A 17,091-nucleotide genomic window follows, 5' to 3' on the forward strand; every position below is an offset into this window, starting at 1 on the left:
GGAAGAAATGAATGTACTGAGGGGTAAATAGAAATTTTCTAAATCTGCCACAAGTGTTGCAAAGTTGCCTACTCGTAAGCTCGTGAAAGATAAAGAAAGTGTACAGAAAACCATAGAGTTTCTTGAGATAATTAGAAAATAGCATGATGTACATGACATATATGATACAAAGTAAGTGTATATCTAGGAACAAAAAGAAACTTGTAATTTTTTAGGAACATGCTGAAAGACTCTGCTGGCTATCATTATTTTTTTCTATTTACTGAGAAAATTCAATCCAATGAAAACAAGAACAGCAAGGAAACCTATGAACTGTCACAATGTAGTCCACAATAAAATGCATTTGGTACTTGCTGTCAGAGAGAAGGGCTTCGACTGTCACTGGCTAATTTTACTAGCCTTGCAGCTCTGCATTCAGGAGGTGGAATGACTGGTCCGCAGCACCAGCTGTCCTGAGAATAGTTATCTGTGGTTATGTTCTTAAATAAACAACTTATATGCCGTGATATTATGTAGTCTTATTCGTTCATCTTTTAAGTGGGGTTAGCCCGGCTAACACGGCATACATAGGCCAGCCGTGCCTAAATTTCATCTATTCCTGCTGCTTTATGACAACTGAGATTATTTATTACCTTTTCCATTTCCAGGAAAACCAGTAATGTTCAATATTGGCACAGGTTCAGGATACACATTCTTGCCTCGTGACAAATTTGCCAAACTGAAATTCTATGCTCCATTGCATAGATTCTGATCATCCACTCAGAACGTATTTGTTCAGAATGGAAAAATTAAGGTTACCATCAGCTGCATGAATAATCAATACTTGCTAACACCTACACTGTTACAGAAATTTACAATACAATTTTGGTCGAATTTGGATATGAAGACAGAAAATCAACACAAATGAAACTGATAAAGAGAAAACAATCAACAGCTGCATCGACTCATTCAATTTACAGTATCAATGAAATTGATGAAATTATTGCAACATATTTAGATATTAATCATGAAGTATATTTTGGACTTATGAAAATCAAACCAAACCCCATGGACTACAGCCCTTCAAGGGCCTTGGCCTACCAAGCGACTGCTGCTCAGCCCGAAGGCCTGCAGATTACAAGATATCGTGTGGTCAGCATGACGGATCCTCTTGGCCGTTTGGGCTTATGCCGTGTAATTAATTATAAACACACTCTACGTGTTTCAAAAGAAACCTTGCCTTTCTTCATCAGGAGAAAACAGAGAAATGAAACAACACATTAAAGGTTGCTAGGAGAGAACAAGGAACATAAAATGGTATCCTAAGATGTAAAAGGGATGCCATTTTAGCCCCATGCTAGAGACAATGAATGGCAACAGTAAAGCAAGGTGGTTCTCAAAGATGGTAGGGCCAGGAGGATTTGTGAAGTGTCAGCTCTACAAGAGGAAATTAACACCTTGAGAACCAGCTTTGAGAGCAACAGTTACAGCAGAGCTTTGATCTCAACGGTTCTGAAATCGACACATAATCAGACATCTGTTAAGAAAAAAGATGTAAAAGGAACTGCTTACCTACCTTACATACATAACACGACAGATCGTATTGCTAAAATCTTACGTAGGTACCATGTACAAACTGTTTTTGGAACATCAATTAAGATTAGGCAACTCCTGTGACCAACTAAGGACAGTTTGCCTAGATTTCAACAACTTGGTATCTACTGAGTTCCCTGTACTTGTGGCAAGGTTTATATTGGGCAGAACTCGCATCAAAGAACATACCAGGTGTATCAGACTCAACCAACCTGATAAATCAGCTGTTGCTGATCATGCCTTAACACCTGGTCATGATGTCGTATTCCAAGAAATGGATGTTCTTGCCCGTATAAAGCAATATCGCCCAAGAATCATCAGGGAGGTGGTTGAAATACGTAAACACCCAGATAATTTCAACCGCGATACAGGCAACAACCTCAGTGAATCATGGCTACCTATTATCAGAACCAATAGAGAATGATACTTTACTGTTGCCATTCATTGTCTCTAGCATGAGGCTAAAATGGTGTCCCTTTTACATCTTAGGGCACCATTTCAAGTTCCTTGTTGTTTTCATCTAGCAACCTTTAATGCAACATTTCATTTCTCTGTTGTCTCCTGATGAAGAAAGTTAAGGTTCCTTTTGAAACGTGTAGTGTGTGTTTATAATTAATTACATGGCATAAAGCCAAAATATACTTCATGAATAGTTACATACGCTGTGAAAGTCTAAATAATAATATTTAGATATTTGAAGAGAACATAGGATGCATTCCAAATTTCAAGGTCACTTTGAGACTTCGAGAAAATGCAAAACCAATTTTTCATCGAAAGAGTAAGATTCCTTATGTCATTTTCATCCTAGTAGAAAAAGGAGCTACAATCTCTTGAAGAAACTGAAATGTTTACGAAGTGACTGGGGGGTCCTAGCTCATGTTTCTTCCGAAAGCAGACAGAGGAGTGCGACTGTGTGTCAATTACAAAGTCGGCATAAACGAATGTCTCCTAAATGCACACTAACCCATCATCTGCAAAACTTATGAAATACTGAACAGTCTATACAATTCCTGTTATTTTTGTAGAGTGGATCTTTATAAAGCTTATCTACATCTTTCTGTCGACAAACAATCAAGTAAAATTCAAGCAATAACTACATATCAACAAACATATAGGATAAATTTTCATTTGGAATAAAAATGCACCTTCAGAGTTCAACCAAACCATTGACCAAACTCTCAAAGAAGTGCCAAAAAAAAAAAAAAAAACTTTGCTGACATCATCATACATGGAACTACAATAGAGGAACGTAAAGTAAATTTGATTACCTGTCTCAATCAATTATGAATATTCAATTTACACTTGAATTGCCAGAAATGTTCATTTTCCAATAACTTACTGAATTTTTGGGATATGTCAGTGAATACAATCAAATTTCAAATTCACTCAAGAAGATTCCAAGGCCAAAATCATCAAGTGAAGTAAAAAAAATTTTCAGGATGGTCATTTTCTAAATATGTTTTATACCAAATGCTTCAACAATTAATGCTCTGCTATGCCATCTATTGAAAGACAATGTAAAATTTAAGTGGACATCTGAATATGAAGTACCTTTCAGGCGAATGAAACAGGAAATAGTAAGTGATAGAGTGCTTATGCCATTTAATCCAGGACTGTCTGTTCAACTTGCATGCGATGCAAGCTCCACCGGTGTTTCCGCTATTTTATCATACATCATCAATGACCAGGAACAACTAATTGCATTTGCATCTTGTTCATTAACTCAAGCAGAACATAATTACTCTCAGCTTGACAGAGAAGCATAGCAATTCTATATGGGATCATCTGTTTCCTCCAATACTTATTCAGATAACATTTACAGCTATTGTCAAGAATTTTTTCATCAACATGTGAAACTACCTCAAATGACTTCAGCACGCTTTTTTTCTAATTGTTTACATCACACCGACACAGACGATGGGACAGGAAAGGCCTAGGAATGGGAAGGAAGCAGACATGGCCTTAATTAAGGTACAGCCCCAGCATTTGCCTGGTGTGAAAATGGGAAACCACGGAAAACCATCTTCAGGGCTGACAACAGTGGGGTTCGAACCCACTATCTCCCGGATGCGAGCTCACAGCTACGCGCTCCTAACCATATGGCCAACTCGCCCAGTATAGCACGCTTTTAACAGTACGTAGCATTTTTATAGGCTCCAACTATTGAGTTGTGTCAGAAAAGGCTCCAAAAATTCCAACGTTGACTGCTTGGCATGATCACTTTTAAATGACAATACAGTGCTCTACATCAAAGTTATTGTCCATGAAGATGCTCACTTACTCTATGAGGAAATAATAAATACTCCAGAAATCAATTTGAATCAATATGGAAGGAAAAAATACACACACGAATGGCTTGTTTGCTCATATTCTGCATGTGCAAACATAAAAAACAGTCAACCAAAGGCTCTTGTGCACTCCTGGGAGGGACTGGAGAAAAGCTGGTTAATTCATTCACATTGACTATGCAGGCCATTTTCAAGGATACTATTTTTAGTCATCATCAATAAAAAGAAAAATGTGTCTATCAACATCATCTCCATTGTTGACCATCGAATTGTTACAGAATGTGTTTTCTCGTCATGTTTCCCAGAAGTAATGGTTCTAGACAATGCAATGATTTTCACCAGCGAAGAATTCCAGATATTTTGTAAGGAAGCAGGCATCTACCTTAAATTTATTGTTCCAGGACATCCTGTCACAAACGACTTAGCAGAAAGGAATGTCCAGACACTCAAACAGAGACTAGCAACAATAACTGATGAACCCTTGTCAGTGAGAAATTTTGTTTCGATACATAGCAATGCACTGAAACCTATCACATTTCAACCATCCAGTGTCCAGAATCTTCACCACATCAATTAAGAATGGAAAAATGCGTACGTGTACACTGCTATGCCAATAATAAAAATCAATGGAAATCGGGAACTGTCATCAAAACATTAGGACGTTTGCATTACTTGGTCAAACTTGATGATGGGTATACTTTCAAGCATCAGACTAGCCAACTGCAAGTGCCCAGAATTAAATCTCCAACATCAAAGAAGCAAGAACTTTTGTGTCAGAATTCCACATAGATCAATGAGAACTTGACCTGGGAGAATCAACATTCCAGTTAATCAACCAAACATTACTCCACTGCAAAGTTCGTGGAAGATGACTGGAGCTGCTAACACTAGCTCCATGTATTATTTCATACATACCTATATATCTTCACAAGGGCGCTCATACCCGGGGCAAGGTGGGGCCGCGACCCCCATCTAGCTCTCAGGGAAAGGCAAAAATCTAGTCTAGTCAGGTGTTTTCCTTTCAAGAAAATGATTTAAAAGACAGTATTACATAGAAGCGGTAGTACCGTTCCCCACCAACAGGCAGGGAATACCGTGGGTTATTCTACCACACAATACAAGTTACCATTTATCTTCCAAAATATTAAAAATACTATGAACCCCCAGGTCTGGGCCCCCACTCTACAAACTGTCATATGGGCGCTGATGTATCTTCAGAAGGGGTAATGTCTTCCATAGTATTTGCTAAAATATAATATATATCTAGTTATTTAAATGTGCTATGTAATCAAGTATTATATCCAATAGCTATTTGCTAAATCAACTTAAACAAGTGTGGGAGAACTCTGGTAAACATAAAAATTGTAACATCTTCTTTGAATGCAATTCATACCTACTTTCTTCTTTTTGTGTCGGTATGAATGTGTGAATTAAACAATCTGTTCTTTGAGTGAATATGTTGATATACAGCAAATGGGTCTATGAAATAAGGGTAATTTTCATCATGATAAAACAAGATCCAAATTTACAATGTTATTTGATTTAAACAATTATACGTTAGACAGGGTAAGGTAAATCGATTTATCTATGTTAGGATGTGAAAGACACGCATATTGCAGATTAGAATGACACATACAGAGAAATATATTTATTAGATAGAATGTAAAAAGAGTCCTTTGTAAGATAGACTAGTAAACTCTCTGGAAAGGATGGGTATAGTAGTGAACTGATAATAAGAAAGTTGAAAGGAAAGGTAAAAATAGGTGGTTAGATTGGGCTATCAAATGTTCATAGCTGGGTCTGTCCTAGGAAAATATGCAACAATGTGCAATTTAGTTGTGTATCTGTATAACTTATCCAACTTAATTTATTGCTTATACTTTACCTCCGTTGTACAAAAAATTAATCAGTTGGATTAAACTAAGGATTTTTCCAGAGGAATAACTATAACATTATAATGATTTCAGAAAAAACGCTAATACACTACATCTTCAATTATTTGTTTGAACTGATCCAGAATGACGAACGTTTGAGCAAAAATAAACTCATGATTCCCAAGGGATTGTCAATGTAGGTGTGTGGGTTGTCGACCAAGGGGCCCCTAGCTGAGTCTGGTGTTGCTTCCACTTACTTGTGACAATGTCCTTACATTAATCTTTCTTATCCAACTTCCCATGGTCAACTCTTATTCTCATACATCCCCAATGGTATTAGATTGGTCAGGTAAGGCCAAGTTTTACAGCTGGATGCCTCTCATAACCCTTATTTTTCTTTTGCCAATATCTTAATTCTTTGAAGGAGCAGAACTCTTCCCCTTTTTTTCTACTTATTTGTCTTAAGAGAGGATGTTTGTCTAAAAACACTTCCTCTTAAAACAATAATCACCACCATGGATAACTCGTACCTTGTACAAATGCACATCATGGAAGTTTCTGATTCCTGTAATATGTTATTACAATAATATGTACAGATCATTTAAAATGCTGAGGAAACTTTGCTGCTCTTTGCGAATGTTTACTTCCACTGTCTCCACAAGTCAAATACTGTAATTTATAATCGATGTTTGTGCAAGCAGTGTACAGGTAAATGTTAACGACAGTCTCCTGGGGTCCTCAGAACCAAAGGCCAGTATGCTGACCATTCATCCATTTATGTATGATACATTGTTATTTTCAAGACCATGACAGAAATTCCATTAACTCAGATTATGCGAACATCCTTTCAGAAGAATGAGTAAGAAATGAAAGGGGAATTTTTATTATCTTAGGACATATTTAAATGAAAAAAGGTTGTTTCAACAATGTAACTGACAGCAGTCTTTCATGCCTACTACATTAGAAATTACAAGATATTAGAAATTAGAAATACAGCTGTGAAGTTTTACTGCTAAAAAATAATTAAGAATTGTGTGGGTTAATAAGTTGGCTCCTTCTCTTACTCACCACTCCTGCTGATGTTTGACAAAGCATGAGAAAGATTCGTAGAGGTAAGTTAGCAGTATAGCTCCGATGTGCCCAAAGCCGATGAGCACCAGCTGTTACACCCAGTAAAGATACACATCCGGTAAAAATAGCTGAAAAATTAACAACAAGAACCTTTTTAGTAACGTGTAATTTAAAATAAAATATACATATAATATCATTGATAATTATCATTTAACTGCTTTCTATGGAGCATCGAGTGTAATGAATGTTTATACGTAGGTCGAGTCATAAATCATGGCAACTTTTTTCCTCGCAAACAGGAAACAACACGGAAAATCTAAGATATGCATTTGGAAACGTACGGTATGTACTTGCATAGGATGGCACTAGATGGTGTACGTAAACAACAGTGTGGGCCTAAGCATGCCCCCAAGTTCAGTGTGTGAGTGAGAGCGTCACAAAATGGAAGTCTACAAGCAGGAGCAACAATCGTATATTAAAATAGCAGTTCTCCACGGGAGAAATGCACGCCAGTGCCATGCAGAGCTGCGGGAAGCATTAGGTGTGCATGCCATGCATGCCCTATAGAACAGTGGCGAGGTGGGTGGAGACGTTCAAACAGGGTAGAGTATCAACTGCCGATTTGTCTCGCCCAGGCCGTCCAGTGTGTAATGGATTTAGAATTACTCCTCGCCATGGTACGATGTATTTAGCATGTCATTCATGCGTTCATTTTATTGTCAGCCTCACCGTGAGTTCAAACTTCGAGATTCTATGGACTTTCCTCTGATTTGGTGATGGTGAGCCATCTAGCGGTCGACTTGGTACTAGAGTTACGAGGTGGCTAAGTGGTGCTGCTATCTGGCCGCGAGAAGATAAGCTTGCTTGGCCATGGACCGTGGCTCGACAATACAACTAAGATTGCAGTTGTTTTGATTCTTGTCTCTTAATTTTGAAGAAGACACTTGGAAACTACTCTCCTGGTTGTGCTTTAAGGATAAATTTATCACTCAAGAAGAGAAAATGGTGATGGGACTTGATCCCGGTTGATGGTTTCTCCATCTGGGCGTAAAGCCCAAAGATTTTTTTTTTTAATGATTTTATCGTTTGTATCCTCCGACCTCGTAAGTAAGCTTCAAGCATTTCAGTACTGGGTTAACCTAGCCAAAGAAAACTACTATATAATGGTGTTAAGAGACATGGACACTCTTTAAAAGCTACGATATGCGAGAAATTCTACATCTGATTTTTCGGACATTTCGAGGTTTAAAAAGTTTAACATTTAAAAATCTGGTCTTCATCATATCTGTGTAATGCTCATACCTTTTGGGGTTTCAATTTTAAATTGTAATGATGATTTTAATTTTTCCTTTTGATACAGTTATTTAAAGTTTCATGCCAGTTAAAGATTGTTTATGTTGAGGAGCTCCTGATTAACCTATTATGTACGAAGTCTCTGTATAACCTAGATGGTGGTTTAATTCATTTTCTCTTATTTTTCATAGTACTCATTTTATTTAAATATTTTCAAGCCATTTCGAGCAAGTAAAGAAAATAAGGGTTTAATTGAAAGCTTTTCTAATGAATTCCTCGGTACTTTCGAGTAACCATTTTGATTATGGTGGTTGTCATCTGTTACACTGCCGTGTAATAGAATGCAAACGTAAGAGGGGCGTTCCTCTGTTGTACACTGACTGACAGTGACAATGCAACACCAAGGAGGAGTGGTTCGAAAGGGATGAAAGTTGGGGAAAAAACAGAGACGGCACGGACGAATAATTGATGTTTATTTCAAACCGATATGCAGGTTACACAATGCGCACGGCATCGACTCAGTAGGATGTAGGACCACCGCGAGCGGCGATGCACGCAGAAACACGTCGAGGTACAGAGTCAATAAGAGTGCGGATGGTGTCCTGAGGGATGGTTCTCCATTCTCTGTCAACCATTTGCCACAGTTGGTCGTCCGCACGAGGCTGGGGCAGAGTTTGCAAACGGCGTCCAATGAGATCCCACACGTGTTCGATTGGTGAGAGATCCGGAGAGTACGCTGGCCACGGAAGCATCTGTACACCTCGTAGAGCCTGTTGGGAGATGCGAGCAGTGTGTGGGCAGGCATTATCCTGCTGAATCAGAGCATTGGGCAGCCCCTGAAGGTACGGGAGTGCCACCGGCCGCAGCACATGCTGCACGTAGCGGTGGGCATTTAACGTGCCTTGAATACGCACTAGAGGTGACGTGGAATCATACGCAATAGCACCCCAAACCATGATGCCGCGTTGTCTAGCGGTAGGGCGCTCCACAGTTACTGCCGGATTTGACCTTTCTCCACGCCGACGCCACACTCGTCTGCGGTGACTATCACTGACAGAACAGAAGCGTGACTCATCGGAGAACACGACGTTCCGCCATTCCCTCATCCAAGTCGCTCTAGCCCGGCACCATGCCAGGCGTGCACGTCTATGCTGTGGAGTCAATGGTAGTCTTCTGAGCGGACGCCGGGAGTGCAGGCCTCCTTCAACCAATCGACGGGAAATTGTTCTGGTCGATATTGGAACAGCCAGGGTGTCTTGCACATGCTGAAGAATGGAGGTTGACGTGGCGTGCGGGGCTGCCACCGCTTGGCGGCGGATGCGCCGATCCTCACGTGCTGACATCACTCGGGCTGCGCCTGGACCCCTCGCACGTGCCACATATCCCTGCGCCAACCATCTTCGCCACAGGCGCTGCACCGTGGACACATCCCTATGGGTATCGGCTGCGATTTGACGAAGCGACCAACCTGCCCTTCTCAGCCCGATCACCATACCCCTCGTAAAGTCGTCTGTCTGCTGGAAATGCCTCCGTTGACGGCGGCCTGGCATTCTTAGCTATACACGTGTCCTGTGGCACATGACAACACGTTCTACAATGACTGTCGGCTGAGAAATCACGGTACAAAGTGGGCCATTCGCCAACGCCGTGTCCCATTTATCGTTCGCTACGTGCACAGCACAGTGGCGCATTTCACATCATGAGCATACCTCAGTGACGTCAGTCTACCCTGCAATTGGCATAAAGTTCTGACCACTCCTTCTTGGTGTTGCATTTGCTCTGTCAGTCAGTGTATTTGACATATGAGTATCAGCTAATTATTGATGCCTTGACAGTCATCTGATTTTGGGAAGGATTGTTCGTCCATGTTGATGACTTTTGTGGAGTGTTGAGTTACTCACTTAATTGAAGTTACTGTTCATAGTGGGATCTTTAATTATTTGTGCTACTTGTGGATTTATTTGCATGTCGTTGGATTATTTCTGCCTGATTACTGAAGTAACGCGTGTTGTGGGTTATGACTGTTTCATGCACCATTTGGGTAACCGAGATAGTCCATTAGAGAAGTTTTCAGCATTCATATTGTAATATTTGATTCAAGATTTTAATTTTGATTTGGTCTCCCATTTATTAATTGGTCAGAATTTGAATTGCAAATTGGGAAGTAGAAGTTCTTTTAAAAGATTTTGCCTTGATTTCAAGTTTTTAATTTTGAATTGAGCTTCATTTGTTAATTGTTCAGAAATTGAATTATTGTCTTTTGGGAGGTCGGAAGTTCTTTTAAATGATTTTGGTTAATTAAAGTTTTCTTTCGAATTTAATTGAGTTATTATTATTTCAGCCATTTAGTTAATTAAACTTAGTTTGATTGATTCACCTGGCCTCTTGTGCCCTAGCTTCTACAGATTGTGACGGCCTTTTCTTGGGATACTTTGAATGTATTCTGGTTAATTATTATTTCTTAGTTTTGCTTGCTATTATCCCAGGTCGTGCTAACACTCTTGCCTTTTATTTTACTGTGTCGTGAGAAGTGTCCATGGACAAAGATGTATGGATAATGGTGATCGATCACTGTTCACATGAGGACAGGCGCTGGACCCTAACGGAATTTCAAGAACATACAGCAATACCAGCGGCACAATATGGCGCATTTTACACAAGGACCTACAGATGAGTAAACTTTGTGCAAAGTGGGTGCCACATCACTTAACTGAGGTACAGAAGTGGACTCATTACAAAACATGTCGTATCAATCTGGAGAAATTTCAGCAAGAAGGACAAGCCATGTTGAATCGCATTATTGCAGTTGATGAAACATGAGCACGTGTTTATGAACCTGAACTGAAGAGACAGTCAAGTGAATGGCGTCATCAGGGGTCACCACGGAGACACAACATTCAACAAAATCAACTGCTCAATAAGGTTATGGTAATCCTGGCTTACGATGTTCAAGGTGTTCTTGTGTGTCATCCAGTGCGTGAGGGGCACTGTCAATGCAGTTTATTACAATTCCTTTTTATTGTACAGTGCGAACCAAACATCCAGATCTTTTGGACAATGCCACAATCCTACAAAATAATGTGACAGCTCACACAGCAGCCATCATTTAGCGTCGCTTACAATGGTGGGAATGGGAGGTTCTTCCAGACCCGCCTTATTCGCCTAATCTGAGCCCATGTGACTATGATCTAATCCCTAAAGTCAAGAAGCCATTACGTGGACAAAGGTTTGCTAACAAAGAGGACATAGTAACAGCATTTTTGAGAGAGGTGTCACACGTTAGCGATACACATGCAGCAAATGGTATTCATCGCCTGCCCCATCACTGGCAACGCACAGTGGAAACCTTGGATGATTTTTTCGAAGGTCTGTAACCAGTGGAGACCTGTCCTTTGTACGGAGTCTTGTGTATTTGCTGTCAATACCATAATAAAACAATGTTTACCAATGGCCTGTGTTCTGTCACTTTCCTATGAGAATCTCCTGAAATCAGAATTTGTCTTCAGGCACTATGCATAAGTACATGCCCTATATTTCCAAATGCATATCTTGGATTTTCCACGTTGTCTCCTGTTCATGAGGAAAAAAAGATAGTTGCCATGACTTATGACTCGACCCTCGTAGGTCTTAGCAGTCATCTCCCTATACACTAGTTATGACTGCCTTGAAGTTGATCTTAAAAGTATCACTGTTCTCTACCACCATGATGAAGAAAGAGTACTTCCTATTACACAGCGATCTTAATGCATTACACAGAAAAATCACTAAACTTTTTAACAACAAGTCAATCCACACTGGAATAGTGTCTTTTACTGTGAAATGAATATATTCCATGAGTATGCATTAGCTGGAATTATGACAATTCCCCTGCCCTTATGATTCCTTAAGGTCACTTTCACATCCCTATTTGTGGAAACGAACAACCATGACAGCATGTGCAGACAGCAGACTGATTTCACATTCTCTCCTCTCCTTCCACAACAGCAGCGAGAAAGTAACATTTGGTGAGTACTAGAAAGTGGTTATCTAATGGCAGATACTTTTCTTTGGTTGTATCTTGTATAGCATTTGTGTGTTCTAATGTTCGTACAGCAGTTGTTACTTAAATATTTTGATGCTGCGATGTGCAGTGATACGTAGTGGCAAGACTTGTCCTGATATAGAAATTCGCTGTGCTTTTTATCTGTGCTTGGTTTTGTTACTTAGCTGTTATGCCTTAAGCACATTTTATTTTTACCATTGTATTTTTTCACATGTTTTACCATTGTTTTCATGGGCCAATATGATGGCATAGTATTACTGCGCATTGCCTGGACAAACTTTTTAAACACAGTTAAATGTGTCCCCCAATCCCGAGCCCATAAAAAATTATCTGTTATCTATTTTGTCCCCCAGTTTGCCTTGAACTTCAATACTGTGGTTTTGTACAAGCAGTAGTTTACCCTTGTTGCTCTAAAACCTGAAATGAGCCTCTTCTAAAAGGTCAGTTTCTTTAAATCCACCAAAATAATTTTAGCTTAGTTTCTTCCCCCTGTTTTCATAAACTTTAATACTCAGTTTCACAAATATTGGTGCTGCCATTTTCTCACTTTGCTGTGAAAACCAAAATGAGCCCCTTTGAGTTTTGTAGCTTAGTTTCTTCCTGATTTCATCTCAAACTTAAATCCCAAGTTTGACCAATATATGTACTGCCGTTTTCCCATGATGCTGTAAAGCAGAGTCGTTTGATGTGGCAACCCTGTTTTCATAAGAGCACTACCGTTTTCTTCACATATTAATAGAAAATCTCTTAATTAAAAATTTGAAATCTAGATCACATACCAAATAAGAAGGTTGCAAAACGTGCTTCCATCAGTGCAATGAAGATACCATAGAGCCCGAAGACATGTAAATGCAAATGAAACAGCATGACAAACCACTCGATCTCCCGCTTTGGGCGGACTTCATTCTCAGCTTTCTTGGTTTCAGTCATCTGTAAAATCATAAATATGACAAGTGAGAAGAATAGAATTTGTCACCTGCTTTCAGAAGGCCACATTAATCACTATATAGTGATTCATTCTTTTCTATGAAATTCTGAACACCAGTACTGAATTCAAGAAAAATGAAAGAGATTCATTAGTCCAAAGTTACCATCTATCCTCAGTCCTCTAAAAGTTTAAAAGGAACTACTATGAGCCTCTTCTGACAGGCTATTTAGTTTTCTTACAGAGGATACACGTGTAAAATATTTCATCCATACTACCATGACTTAATGATTAAGATCAAATTTATAATTTGAAGAAATGAAAAAATTTACAGTTTATGATGAGCTCTTCAGCTGAATGTCCAATATTGCTCGGTGACAGAGCCATACCTGATTGATTAACCAACAAGAAGCAACCCATTTCCAAATATTAGGCATAAAATGGACATTATAAAATCAAATATAAGCAACAAGCTTTTGACTAATGAAGCTAAGGTTTGCATTCAATTTTGTGATCAACTTAAACAATATATAAGACAACACTATTGTTGCTCAACAAAATTCTTTTTTTTTTCTTTTTTTTTTCTAGACTGTATATGCACCTAACTTAGGTACTATTTGGAGAAGACACTACATGTGGATTTTAGTCCCAGTTTTGTGGCAAGGTGCTCTAACACTATTTAGTGCAATGTATTCAACTATTAGGGTCAGGAATTTTAACCATCATTGGTTAATTTCGCTGGCAGGGGCTGAGTGTATATGTCGTCTTCATCATTATTTCATCCTCATCACGACACGCAGGTCGTCTATGGGCGTCAATTCAAAAGACCTGCACCTGGCGAGCCGAACATGTCCTCGGACACTCCCGGCACTAAAAGCCATACGCCATTTCATTTCATTCAACTATTGCATATTCCTGTGGCGGTTGGCAGTATGGTATGTTCTAACCTGGCTGATAATAAGCCCCTAGACTCTCTGAACCAGAAGCCACTGCAATGACTATTCAACTAAGAAGCCTGAAAATGTTGCTTAATTAATGTTTTACCATGTAGGTGTGGCTGGTTGTCTTGATGGAAATTGCTCATTCTAAACTATGAAACATGACACACACACAAAATGCCTGAACTGGATATTTTACATGTTCATTACACCTTTAATATTCCATACTGGACATATTTCACTCCCAAAAGAATATTACTTGTAAAGAAAGTTATGTTACACAAAACACACACATTCCCACTATAGAAGGGAAAGGGTGATAAACACAATGCAGATAATTACAGACCAGTCAGCTTGACATGTGTTGTTTGTAAGCTCTGGGAAAGTAAACTTTCTGATTATATTAGGCACAATTGCAAAATTACTAACTGATTTGACAAAAGGCAGTTTGTGTTTAGGAAGGGTTATTTCAGTGGAGCTCAACTTGTAGAATTCCAGTAAGATATACGAAGATTGGGGCAAAAGTCATGGCAACAATTTTTTTTCTGGTAGATATGTGAACGGATCACAAACGTATAATATGTGGTGTATGGAAGTTCTGCAGGCATAGTGTGTATGCAGTAGTAGCGCAGCGAGGGCTGTGAAATCAGTCACTTGGTGAGTATTGTGCGAGATGGAAGTAACCCGTGTTGAGCAGCGCGTTTACATCAAAATAGCTGTTCTCCGAGGGAGAAATGCGATGGAATGTCACAGTGAATTAGTGGAAGCCCTTGGGAACAATGCCCTACCATTCCGTACAGTAGCACGGTGGGTAGGAAAGTTTCAGCAAGGACGTGTGTTAACCAGTGATGAGCAACATTCGGGACGACCTGTCAGTGTGCGGACCGACGTGACACGTGCCGTCATCGAGCAGCTCTTGGATGAAGACAGACGATGGACGCTACTGGAGTTAGAGAGGACAAGTGGCATCGAGAAACGCACCGTCCACAGGATATTGCATAATGAGCTGCAACTGAGCAAAATCGCATCGCGGTGGGTACCACATGCACTGACGGAAGTTCAAAGGTGGGTGCGCTATGCAATATGCTCCGACCACGTTGCACGCTGGCAACAGGACGGCGACCAATTCTTGTCACGAATAATCGCGATCGATGAATTTTGGGCCAGGGCATGCGAACCAGAACTGAAACGTCAGTCTGCGGAGTGGCGACATGCTAGATACTAAGGAGGCAAAAGGTCCGTCAGAATCCTTCCCAGTCAAATTGATGGTGATCGTCGCATATGACGTCAGGTGTGTCATTGTTTGCCACTTTGTTCCACGTGGCCGAACAGTGACCGCACAGTACTACAGAGACTTCCTGGTGCGACAGGTATGATGTGGTGTTCGGGAGAAACGTTCGGATCTTGTGGACAGTGCAATAATCCTGCACAACAATGCAAAACCACATAAAGCAGAGTGTGTAGGGCAGCTACTGCGACGTTGGGGATGGGAGGAATTGGAACACCCACCGTACTCTCCCAACATTTCGTCCTGTGACTTTGATCTCATACAAAAGGTTAAGGAACCACTATGTGATAGGTGGTTTGCAACACGAGAGGACATTGCTAATGCTGTGTGCGAACAGGTGACCCGATTCACACATGGTGCAGCAAACGCTGAGGCAGATAGTATTCAGCGCCTCCCACATCGTTGGCAGCATGTGGTGTCAGTAGCAGGGGACTACTTTGAGGGTCTTTAGGCCCAGATTTGTCATGTCAACTTTATGTGTACTGTGTTGTCATTCTTTTGCATTGGGAAGGCCATGTTGCCCTGTATACTACCGTAATAAATTAGTGTGTTAAGATATTTCAGTGCTATTCATTGTCCACACATGTAGTTAACACCTTGTCCTTTCGTCTGTATATGACACATTTTCCAACCGGACTGGTATCTTCAAGAAAAAAATAGTTGCCATAACTTTTAGATTCAGGAAGTAAAATGGATTGTATCATTATTGACCTATCTGAAGCTTTTGATAGGGTAGATCATGGGAGAGTGCTGACAAATCTGAGGAGTACCGAACTAGACAAAAGAGTGTCTGAAAAATAGATCTCAGAAAAGTAGAGTAGGTGAAGTGTTATCTGAATCGTGTAGTTTCAAAACCCCCTATCTCCAATTTTCACGAAAATGGAGATAAAGATTGATTTGATTTTGCTCTGGGCATGTCCACCGCTGTATACTATTAGTACGCATCAAAACCCGCTCTAATAGTTCGAAATTCATTGTCAAAGTACGGGGTTATTTTCATATTCCGCCATCTCCAACGCCTTGCGCTCGGCGATAGATAACATAACCCGCCATCTCCGCCGGCCAATAGGAAGGCAATACGAAACCATGTGTTAGGCGCGTGAGGAGCTCTTGGCGCGACAGTGAGGAAGCATTTGTGTTGACACAGTGTCGTGTATTGTCTATTACTAATGGTTTCACCTCATAAATGTATTGAGAAGTGTAGCCCTGGCAAGGGTAGGAAGAAATTACGTAACGAACAGCAGTGGAAATGCAAGGAAGCAAAAATATCAAGGTATGTTTTCTTATAGTAACATTATGTTATTACGTTCCTCTCTTGTGAGCATCATTGTAGAACTGTATCAGAAACTGCACTTTTAGAATAAGCTTTAGAAAACATGTATTGCTGCATGAAGTCGGCGCGCGGTGTTGTGCCGGATCGGTCGTTCTCCTGTCACAAAAATGGCCGCAGTTCGAATCTTGGCCAGTGCACGTTCGATTCCTGAAAGCCCGTACCGTTGTGGCTTTGTGCAGCTTCTGATATTACATACTATGGTCACGTTGAGAAGCGAACTTCCCTTTCATTCGATGCAGGCCATTCATAAATACCTATGATATTTTAGTAAACATACATATTCTCGTAAGTGAAAAGGGTGTTTATTACACAGGTACTCGTCGGCTGGACCTCCTGTCACACCAATGTGCGGCCATAAATCCAAGGCCTACCAGTGCGGAGATATTTCTTTGTTGGATTTGAAGAAGTTTCTTTCGGTATTCTACTCTACAGCATCAGAACTGCAGCAGGATAGTTTCATTATCAAG

At 40.1% G+C, this 17,091-nt stretch overlaps 1 protein-coding gene across 1 annotated transcript in view; it reads right to left on the bottom strand.

The window, feature by feature from the left end:
* LOC136858466 (acyl-CoA Delta-9 desaturase) overlaps positions 1 to 17,091 on the bottom strand; it is an 83,189-nt gene that overhangs the window by 49,482 nt on the left and 16,616 nt on the right. Inside the window, exons 3-4 of the mRNA XM_067138023.2 lie at positions 12,920 to 13,070; positions 6,803 to 6,933 (exon numbers count right to left, since the gene is read on the bottom strand). Of these exons, the coding sequence (XP_066994124.1) occupies positions 6,803 to 6,933; positions 12,920 to 13,070 (282 nt within the window). The remainder of the gene's footprint in view (positions 1 to 6,802; positions 6,934 to 12,919; positions 13,071 to 17,091) is intronic.

This window comes from Anabrus simplex, chromosome 1 (genome assembly GCF_040414725.1).
Source record: "Anabrus simplex isolate iqAnaSimp1 chromosome 1, ASM4041472v1, whole genome shotgun sequence".
Classification (NCBI taxonomy): domain Eukaryota; kingdom Metazoa; phylum Arthropoda; class Insecta; order Orthoptera; family Tettigoniidae; genus Anabrus; species Anabrus simplex.